Source organism: Primulina eburnea, chromosome 7, assembly GCF_022965805.1.
Source record: "Primulina eburnea isolate SZY01 chromosome 7, ASM2296580v1, whole genome shotgun sequence".
Lineage (NCBI taxonomy): Eukaryota > Viridiplantae > Streptophyta > Magnoliopsida > Lamiales > Gesneriaceae > Primulina > Primulina eburnea.
Window position 1 is genome coordinate 3,064,228 of NC_133107.1, and position 11,628 is coordinate 3,075,855.

Consider the following 11,628-nt stretch of genomic DNA (forward strand, 5'->3'; position numbering starts at 1 on the left):
GATAATGCACGATCATAATAAAAATCAACTCCTATAAATAGGAAAGCCATACCATTCAAAAATCACACCTCAGAATTCATCAATATTTTCGAGTTTTCTCTCTAGTCTCCCTAGGAATTTCGAGAGCTTGCTCTCCTAGTGTGCCGAGTATCGGAGCGCTCCTGCAGTCCAAATCCGGAGCAAGAGTTCGAAATTTCCAAGACCCCTTTTGCATGTTTTTTTCCTTTATTCATCAAGATCCAAGTAAGTGAGCTTGTTTTAAAGATTTAATTTCGGTTATATACATTTTCTTTTTTTAAAAAAAAAATCGGTCGAGCGTAAATTCTTCTTCTACCCTCTTCTGGTTACGATTTTCGCATGATATATTTGTTGGCACTGTGAGGATTCAACTTGATATGAGAGGGAATCCCTAATATGATATGACCCTTATGCGGTGGGGATGTAACCGTTATATGGACATCGCCGCCTTAGATCTCTAAAAATTAGGGACTGATATCAGTAAACCATAGAAAGTAGAGGAATCTAAGTGTCTGGTCAGTGATACTCATATGATATGAGTCATGTCATGCATGGTATGTGTTTCGAATTTTTATACATTTTGTTTTGTTGTGCTCGAACGGTTCTCATTTGCTGAGTGACGACCATATCACTCACCTCTTACTCTTCTCTCCCCAAAAAAATCCGAAGAACGAGTTGAGGAAAAGTAATCAGAACAATTATGGGGCTGGTGATTTCTCGAGACCAGTAGTGCATAGGTTTCGAAAGTTTTTTTTATTCCTTGTAAAACGTTTCCACATTATTTATTTTTCAGTTGTAAAGACAATGTTCTTTCTTGAGAATTTATGAAATAGACTTTTATATTGTATTATGAAGTTTGTTGTTTAACAATTATGTGATTATTGAATAACGTCGATGTCAATTAACTTTGATCTCGACGTGACTGTTATACTTAAAAGTGAATTCTTGAATGCTAATATGCCCTTGTTAAGTAGAAGGGGTCAAACGAATATTTTCATTCTTTGAAGCAACTTAACCGTGAAACTATATGTTTTTTTTTTATAAAAAAAAACATATAAACTATGTATAATAAACAAATATATATGAAATATTGTGAGAAAAACGTGTTCCAATTATGTGAGAAATTGGATGAGAAACACTCCGCAACTGAGATAGCATTCTTGTCAAAAAAAAAAAAAAAAACTGAGATAGCATTGGTTTTACAGCAAGGATCTTGTTTTCATGACAATTGTAGATCCAGTGTCACTTTACAACAAATTTAATTTCTTCCCGATCATCGAACAACACTGAAGAGATGAGATTTCTCGCCTGTTTTAGCAGGATTCTCCGCCACAACTATGCTTCCACCAAGCTGTTGGTGCTATGCTCTCTCAGGTTTCATTTCTTCCTACAGAGATTTTTATTTATTCATGGATTGGATTTATGAGTGACGATTGTTCGTAAATATGTAACTGTGTTTTGTTTCCGGGAGGTTCATATTGCTTCGATTTTGGAATTATTATTGTATAGTGTAATCCCATTTTTGCGTCCTTCGTTTTGCTTGTTTTTCCAGATCTTGCTTTTCACTGTCTACCTTCCCCCCCTACCTAGTGTTCTCCACTGGAATTTTTCTGCTTACCGATATTAGGTTGTTTTTTTTTTTGGTAAATCGTCGACCCCATTTCAAAATGATTTCTTTTGCTTCAAGATAATATGATGATTTGAATTTTCGCTTAAAAGTGTGCTTGATGGAGAATCTTTTTTCTGAAAAATGTTATTATTATTAATTTTCAAAAGATGCTTTTAAGTGGTTTCTTGATGTTTGGACGAGTTTTTAACTCCTTGTCGAGCATTTCGTACAACAAAATGATGTATTTTATAGGAAACTAAACTTAAAGCTTTTAGTGCTTCTTCTTGAGCTTTTTAAGAAAATATGGAAAAATATATTCGACTAGCTTGTTTAAATATAAAGCCGCTCCAACTTTTATTTTAAAAAATTCACTTAAAAAACCTGCTACATAGAGCTTTTCTTGATTTTGGTGCTTTTGTGTTCAGACTCACCATAAGTTGTAGGTTATAGATGGTTAATAATTCTATGCTCGACTGATTTTTGCATTAGCATAAACACATTTTAAAAGTTTTGACACGGGTTCACACAAAGTTGAATTATTACAAGGGCTACTAACATTACGATTTTTTTAGGTGACAACTGAGGAATTAATTTCTCGATGTTGCCTGAGAAATTATTTGAATGTCCTAATTTAATGCTCTGAAGATATACAAAAGTAGCAAAAAAATACCCGAAGTCTTGTCCCTGGTTAAATCTAACTTGGATGGTTAGCATTCGATTCTGTTTCGTGAATGTTCTATCAGTTTGAAAACTTATGTGAAAGTCAGTCTTTTGTTAAAGTTAAAATGAGCTCGAAAGATGCAATCCTGGTTGATAATTTTTTAATGCATTTTTGAAAAATTTATATTCAGCAGCTTTATTTTCTAAATTCAATTTCAGTTCTCAAGACAATATCCTACCCGTTTATTGTGAAATATTTACGCTACCTCTTGGATGAATATAACTGCTTCTACAGTTTTTTCTTGTGGGAATTTCAATTGAGACTTTACGTAGAACTTAGTCAGCAATGTTTAGTGCATACATCGGATGTTTCAACTTAGTTGATTGTTGGGTTGACAAATACAAGCAATCTTGATTTTGATGATTACAAAACTTGTTATTATATCTGTAACATATTTACTCAAGAATGAAGTTGCTATGTTAAGTTGGAAGTTGAAATTCGAAAGCACAAACTAAAAATCTAGCGTAGCTGCAGTTTTTTGACGATATCTCACAGCTAGGTGATGCAAATGACAAGCCGCCAAGACGATTGAGTAGAAAACTCAATTGTACACAAGTTATATGTCACAATAGCTCAGTTAATTCAGACGTTATCCAGGCGAAATATTAGTTGCAAGATCGAGTTGATGGAAACAGAAACAACAACGAGCTCAGTTTGACCAGTTCTAGTATATTGGTCATATCGCAACTCGATTATTCAAATGGAATGTTTCGGTATGTGTTACAATGATACGAGAATGATTTACAAATCATCTTCACAAATCAAAGTCTGAATCAGATCATAAGAAGTTGATAAACCATAATGAAATTGTTGATTCTTCACTGAATGAAGAGCAGGTTCAAGATTGCTAACTGTCTGATCTGTTGAGCATCTCTCTCATACGAACTAGGAATTGAGTGATTCTTGATTCCATAAAAAGCTAATATAAAGGACTACAACTTTTATGTTTACCACTTTGTCCAAAAATCGATGAATCAAGAGTTATAATAAAAAGAACATAGCAGCTTGACTTGATCAGCTTGACTTGGTTCAGCTCAAGTCAGACCAAACAGATCGGCCATATCAGACCAAAATGATCTGATGGCAGAACAAATCAGACCCAAGCGCATCAGATCAGATCAGACCATCAACAACCCAGTTTCGCAAAATGGCCAGAACACGAATTTGACAGTTGCAATGTTAGAATCCGTACACAAGATTTCCAAATGGTCATATTCTTGTATCTAATGTCTATATCACTATTGGATGCAATAAATACAACCTATTGAAGGTCAAATACAAGCTTTGGAAATAGATTCAAAGCATGAGCATCATATATGAAGAATATTAGCTAGAATGAGAGCAAACCCAAGAAGGGAAGTCTTAATAGATTTACTAGCTTAGTGAGAGCTTTTCCTTTGTGTGTGGGGATACATTTGAAAGATAAATACACACTATAATAGAGTAAGTACTCACACACAATCACTCAAATGTATACATGAGAGTTGAGCTTTAAAGTTTAGATGAGTGAGTCTTCACACAAAGACATAAAAATTGTGTTTGAGATATTGACATAAGACACGGTAAACGTAAAAATTCAAACATTATTGGATAAGTCCTAAGTTGAAATAAATTTATACAAGGAGTTGTATAAATCAAAGTCTTTTAGTGAATCCTTCTTAGGTGGAAGTTGGGGTGACGTAGGAGTTGTTAATCTCCAAACATTCATAAACAAATTCGTGTCTATTTATTTATTGCATTTAATTATTGTTACTATTTTTAAGATGCAGTATTGAAATATTTTATGTGTTCTTCAGATAACAAAATATTGCATATAAAGTGTTTGATAAATGTTTCAACCAAAATATTTTTACACATTCAACTTGCATATCTTTCAAATGTTTTTTCAAAATATTTAATTGTTTTCTACGAAGGATTATTTTGACTATCTTTTGTTTGATTTGAAATTAAACTCGATTTAATTTATCGGTGTTCAATATTTTAAAAACCGAGTTATTGTAGCTCAATTATTACCCAATCGATCATATCATTGATGCTTACATGAAACTATCCTTGCAAAGTTGATTTGTTACGGTACTATGGTTCCTGATATTAAGATTGATAGATGTAGGACCGATTCATTCATCGATCACATTGTTACTTTTCCATGATTATATCACTCATTTAAGAATATGCAATTTCTTTTATCCACTTAGCAAAGTTTCAATTTTATATGTATTCTTATTACGTGATTTACATTAAAAGTACATGAACTTAATCATTCTCTTCATGTTTTCAGCAAATTCAAATTGTATATTTGCCTTTTTTTTTCTGCCTGTTCACAGTAGCGGAGGCCTGATTGCATATGCAGAATCACCTTCAGATGGTGGTAGATCAGTGACAAAAAATCTAAATGAAACACAAAAGAAAAGAGTGGTAGTGCTTGGAACAGGCTGGGCTGGTGTTAGCTTCCTGAAAGATCTGGATATTTCATCGTATGATGTTCAGGTGGTTTCACCCAGAAATTACTTTGCATTTACCCCATTGTTACCTAGTGTGACATGTGGAACAGTTGAGGCACGAAGCATTGTAGAACCAGTTCGGAACATGATAAAAAAGGTAATTTATGTTTGAAGAAATTTGTTTATTATGTCTCGTTGTTCAACTTTTCATGGCGTATTTCCTATTTGTTTTGTTATCTGGGTATGTTTTCAACTAATTTTGGTTGTCCTTTCAATTATTGTTGAATGATTTTACATGTTTTTCATAAGAACCTTTTTGTTGTTTTGCATAGGTTTTTTTTTCTTAAATTGATTGTAGGATATTTAGCTGTTTGTTTTCTACCATTTTTATTGACAGAGAAATGGAGAAATTAGGTACTGGGAGGCAGAATGCCTTAAGATCGATCCTGTGAGCAAGCACATTTTCTGCAGGTCCAGTGTTGATGGAAATTTAGCTGGGAATAATGACTTTTCTTTAGAATACGATTTCTTGGTTATAGCATGTGGAGCACAAGTAAACACCTTTAATACTCCTGGTGTATTGGAGAACTGCCACTTTCTCAAGGTATTGTCCATATTCAAAGATTGAAACTAAGATGTTCTTTAATTAATAAATTCAGCTGCCATGTGCTTTTATACCTTTTACCAGAAAGTTATTAAATTTCATGCAGGAAGTAGAGGATGCTCAAAGAATTCGGAGGACAGTGATAGATTGTTTTGAGAAAGCCGTGCTTCCAGGGCTGACTGACGACGAGCGACAGACTAACCTCCACTTTGTGATAGTTGGAGGGGGTCCAACTGGTGTTGAATTTGCAGCAGAGCTGCATGATTTTGTACATGATGATTTGGTAAAAATTTATCCATCAGTTAAAGATTTTGTAAACATAACCTGTGATCCAATCTGGCGATCACATCTTGAACACGTAAGTAATGGTAGCCATACTTTTTCAGTGTTTCTTGTTGGGAAGCAGAGAATGACTCAGAAACTGTGGTATCTCATGTGTCTGCAGGTTTGATGAAAGGATTAGCTCATTTGCCGAGCAGAAATTCCAAAGAGATGGTATTAAAGTTTTAACAGGACATAGAGTCATGAGCGTTTCAGACAGAAAAATCAACATGAAGAAAAAGGTTTCGGGGGAGGATGTTTCTATACCACATGGAATGGTTGTATGGTCAACTGGTGTTGGGACTCGGCCGGTTGTGAAGGACTTCATGGAACAAATTGGCCAGGTATGTTTTGAATTGTGATTTATTCTTTTTACCTATCATATATCTGCACACATTGTTATTGATTAATTGATTCCGGGTCATCATGTACTCGCTTTTGTTAATTGTGGTCCAGATGAGTACATACACACAGTGACTGGCCGTTCTACTTGCAGGGCACCAGGCGTATCCTTGCGATTGATGAATGGTTGCGAGTGAAGGGATGTGAGGATGTATTTGCCCTTGGTGATTGTGCCACTGTAGATCAACGTAAAGTCATGGTAAAGTTCTATTTGCACATTATTTTGTCTATTTATAGGCAACATTTGTTAGATTTGAATTACCATGACACCTTCCATCTTACAAATTCATTCTCTGATAATTTTATAAAATACCAGAACACTGAATACGTTTGTACCTTCTTAGTAAGTCATCCCTCTTTCCAGGTCACTTTTGAATTATATTTGTAAAGCTTGAGAAACAACAATCAAAATAAGCAGTTTCTTCTTGAGTTTTAATGACCAACATATTAAGTCAGCAGGAAAATGTACTTGAGTGCTTTATATTAAGCGGAATAAACTTTTTATGAGAATACTTTTCATTCACCAACTGTAAATACACTGATAACGTATGATCTTGAAGTTAGGATTACAGAAAGGAGTACAAACAAATGGAAATATAGGAATATATGTGCAGAAACGGTTGTTGCCTTCTCCTTCTATTTATAAGCAGCCAGTGCACAGTGTAACAATCTTATTGTAGTTGCATAAAACAACTTCATGTCCTCCATTAGATTTGTTGAGGTAGAATATAAACCTCCAGTTTAATACTCTAGGTTACAGGAGTAGATTTTTCTATAGTACTGCATTGCCATCATCAACTGTTGATTTTTCAGGAAGATATATCATCCATATTTAAAGCTGCGGACAAAGACAATTCTGGTACCCTAACTATGGAAGAATTTAAAGATGTGATTGAAGATATCATCATACGTTACCCTCAGGTGGAACTGTATTTGAAGAGCAAACATCTGCTTGAAGTTACTGACTTCCTGCAAGATATATATGGAAATAATAAAAAAGAGGTAAATATTGAAGAGTTCAAGTTAGCACTCTCAGTCTGTGATAAACAGATGAAGAGCCTTCCTGCTACTGCTCAAGTAAGTTTGCTGGGCTGTCCATTTTATAATCCTTTTGGTTCTCACATACCGAGTTTCAATTTAGTATCTTATGTACAAGGTTGCTGCTCAACAAGGAGCATACCTTTCTAGGTGCTTTAATATGAGGAAGAAATGTGAACAGCAGCCAGAAGGTCCTCGAAAGTTCAGAAGTGGAGGTCGACATGAATTTCTCCCCTTTCAGTAAGCTTTTCTTGTCATTTGTTTTTTTTAATCATGGGCATCTCTCGATTTTTATTCTGAACACCATCATACTGATTTTTAGTTCATACGAATCAATTTTTTACATGAACATCGATTTCTTTAGTTCATTTTAGTAAACAATTTTATTTTATTTTTTATCCTGAAATGAAACTATAGGCCACTCAACTGAAAGCAGAGGAGATTAAACATTTTTCACTAAGTATTAGTAAATGTGACGTAAGCTATTTAGTGATCATTGGGATGTTTATTTGAGACAAAGTCCAACGGAGAGGAGATGACCTTGCCGATTACAAACAGAAAGTTGGAATTTAATTAATTAAACCATGCCATTTGAGATAAAATATAGTTTCACCTCTTGTTTATGGTGTATGCAGTCCTGCCTTGTGCCCTTTCTAGCTTTCTCGCCTTTTCCTTTTCTAAACCTCAGACAATGCTGCATTCTTTTTTCTGTTTATGATCGAGCAGTATCTATTTCCTTTTTTGAAAAGTTATAGATTTCATTAAAGCATAATGAATCCTTCGATACAGAGACTAAATACTTGGCTTTGACTTATTCCATTAGCAAAAATCTTTATGAAGCATAAGAAGGAGACTTGAATCGACGCTGAGAAGAGGATAATTCCACGAGCTTTCCAATGGTCCTACTACGAAGATCTTTAAGAAACATCTTAAATGAATGGAAATACAGATGGATTGGTAAACTTGAATTTGCAGCACAGGGATTGTGAGTTGGAGTTAATTTGTAATATGAAATGACGGCATATTCATGTTAGAGTCGTTCTCAATGAGAAAATCTTTTTCGGGTGTTCGTTGACTAGATTTTTGGAAAACTATGTTTCGTTTCATTGTCAGTATGCTTTTTAATCTTCTTTATTTTTATTTATGAATACGTGTCAAGCCCAATAAGTTACCTAACACTAATGTGCTTGGTTATGGGATTGAGAAAATAATTATTTGCCAAACTGGCAAATTTGATAAAGATGGATAGACTATGTTTAGCTAAGTTTAAATTTGGAAAGTAGTGTGCTCTGTCATATTTCTTAGTGTACAAAGATGTGCGGGTGGCTACAGTAACCAACTCCTACCGCAGACGGTTTTCGTGAACAAAATCTACATTGATCGACCTAAGAGGTTCAAGAAGTGGGAAAAGAGTTCCAAGTGTCTAGCTCAAGACATTATCTTATGGCTTGAGTACCTTGATAGATTTTATGTTCAAGGAAAGTGGAAGAATTTTTTGATGCTCTCAATGTCCATGGAAAACATCTTGTTTGTGTGTCTATGTCCATCTAAGTGGTTCTAGAAAACAATTGAGTTCATGACTCATAACCCTGTAGATATTAATATTTGAGTTCTATCAACATTCTCATTTTAATTAGAACTCAAATGTTTATATTAGGGAAGACAACCTGTATCAACTCCAAGGATTTGAGAGATGCGTATATGTGGAATCTCCAGTAGATTTACTCTGAATAAGAAATAGGGATTACTACAAATTTAAACCAAGAATGATATTTTGCTCAGGTGTATTAAACCTATTGTAAGTTTAAACTTGTCTTGGATGCATTTCCAGCTGAAATCTGTCTCATATTGAGCCAAATGATGTCTCTCTTATTTGCTTTTCATATATTATGTGGTTTTGTAACATTAGATCTCAAAATGCTTCAAATATTCTGAATTTCAGGTATCGACATCTTGGTCAGTTCGCACCACTTGGTGGGGAACAAACAGCTGCGGAGCTGCCTGGAGACTGGGTTTCCATGGGTCGTAGTACGCAATGGCTTTGGTATTCTGTGTATGCAAGGTCAGTAATTAGCTTTGTGTTCAATGAAGCTAATGATTTTAAACTTGGATGGGTAAATTTGTCGATTTATGGTGAATTATTTGCATGCAGTAAGCAAGTTAGCTGGCGTACACGGTTTCTTGTAGTTGGTGACTGGTCGAGGAGATTCTTGTTTGGTAGAGATTCAAGTCGTATCTGAGTGCTTAGAAGAAAGACTGGTTTTGAATTATTTTGGTGACTGGAGTTTACTTTTTCTGCTGATCGTGTCTGTATCTATGTGGTTCTCGTTCTGCATCTCATCTCAAATATGAATGGATCCGCTGTATGGTTTTCAAGATTTACCACTTGCGTATTTTATTGTGCAAAAGTCATTCTGGTCATGACTCACATACATGATTGTGAAATACATTCAATTTTTGCAGGTTAAATGTGCAATGATCTCTAATTAGGAATAGTGTCATCCTCTTTAGTTTGATTAATAATTAGGTTTCTATCTTTATTCTTGTTCAACTACTCTATGGTTTTATCATTGTCATTTTTAGGGGTGAAATTTATTAATTTGTTTGGAAAGATAAATTGAAGTGAATTTTAAATTTATTTTATATTAAGCTGTACGACTTCAATAGAATTATGTGGATTTTAATATGAATGTTGAAATATAACTATCTCGTAATACAAACAAAAATTGATGATGTCCGACTAAAATGGGTGAGTTTAGTGTAGAATTTACTGGGCCTAACTATTTTCTTGCGAATGCTGGTGATCAGGCAAAAGGGCCTTTTTTTTGGGCCCAGAGTCGATGTCTGTCTCGATATACTCAAGCAGTGGTCAAGAGGTGAGGGCATAGACAAGGTCTTTGATCTATTATCTTGGTCTTCTTACATAGCTTGGACTAGGCTCGGAACTCAGGCTTGTATGAGTGTGTTGGTCTGATCATCTTCCCTTAGTCAGATATGGTTTATATAAAAGCACTTTCTTTACCCGGGTTGATTATCCCCCTGATAGGCCCAGGCTCCCAATCTATTACTTTGCTTGAGTCCGAGGATGACCTGGGTTCTTTCCATGGCATCACTACTCTTTCTTAAATAGTCGAGTTAGAGTCTTAGTCGCTGTCTCAAATGGTAATATTGAACTTGGGCGGAAGATCAATTATAGTTTGAATTTTAGGTGGGTTAGGGCTGATGGAAATGTGACGTAAGCTGTAACAGTTGAAAATAAAGAAATCTGAGAGATGTCGCTTTATATTCATGACTCGACTTTTCGTCTTCTCGGGTGACCAGGTTCAATTTTGGATGTGCATCTCGTCCGTCCATTTACTTCGAGATCAATGGCTAGGACCGGTCATCTCTCGCTTATAAATACTAATTGTCTTGCTTCATCTCACACTTTTCCATTATCGCGTTCTTGTTCTCTTGCTCTTGTGATTCCGACGTCCTTTGCTTCTCTTCGACAAATTCGTTTTGTCAATTATGGCTGCTTTCTCATCTCCTTCATTCTCGTAAGTTTTCTTTTTCCTTCTAAACATATCAAACTCTACCTCCTCTACTTCGAGTGCCAACGCTCATGGCTCCTTGGACCTAGAGTCCACCACGTTGCACTCCGACTCCACCCCCTCATGCGTCTTGTGCTAGCCTCTCCCCCATTACCTCTAAGAAACCAGTCGTCGCACTTCTTTCTAAGACATCCCAAAAATTGAAAACTGTCCACCATGCTGTCTGTGAGAAGGGTAAGGGCAAAGTTCTTGCTCCCTCCAAAACAAAGACCGAGGCCCCGGGTATCCCATGGTTTTCTACTATGGCCAGTGCCCTACGTCCGGGGGCTGACAAAGACCTTCAAGTTCTCGGATCTATCCCTTCTTCTTGCTACCTACTCATCTTGATCCCTCGGACCGAGCAGATCGGTCCCTGGAGGGGTTCTATACTTTTTTCGCGACCAAGCCCATAGTAGTATTTGGTTTCACATCCATTCTTTCTATATTGAGATGTCTAGTTTTCTTGAGGTTCCTTTAAGTCAATTACATCCCAACTTCTTCCGCATAATGACATCGACCTATTCGTTCTTTAAAATGCATAATCTCTTAATTAACCCCCTCATCCTCCATTACTTTTTTTTTCCGACGACCTTTCCTTTTCTCAGAATGCTCGAGTAAACAGCCAATTCCTTGATGACATCTCCTCTTCATTGAAGGGCTGGAAAATGACGGTGTTTTTTTTTATTATTAACCTCATTTCTTCTCCCCAGTTGCCCGATTGGCTTTCAATCCAAGTTTACAGCCCAGCCTGAGCTCCTCAACAACTATAAGGCTTGAGAACCTTATGTTCGAAGCCAGGAGCTCGTGGAGGGGCATAGTTTTCTTCTTCTATACTGATTTACGAGGAAAATCTGATGGCCTACGAGTTGAGTGCTCGTGCTGAGAACCATGTAGATAGGTAA

The 11,628-nt window shown here is 35.8% G+C and overlaps 1 protein-coding gene across 1 annotated transcript; it reads left to right on the forward strand.

The window, feature by feature from the left end:
- The first annotated feature begins 1,198 nt into the window (after nt 1–1,198).
- On the forward strand, nt 1,199–9,586 carry LOC140836629 (external alternative NAD(P)H-ubiquinone oxidoreductase B1, mitochondrial-like). Its single transcript, XM_073202290.1, is given in 11 exon segments — nt 1,199–1,392; nt 4,673–4,946; nt 5,187–5,393; nt 5,500–5,718; nt 5,720–5,751; nt 5,839–6,058; nt 6,211–6,315; nt 6,930–7,193; nt 7,273–7,394; nt 9,097–9,216; nt 9,307–9,586. Coding segments are annotated over 11 exon segments (1,731 nt in total). The 5' UTR covers nt 1,199–1,312; the 3' UTR covers nt 9,395–9,586.
- Nucleotides 9,587–11,628: the final 2,042 nt, after the last annotated feature.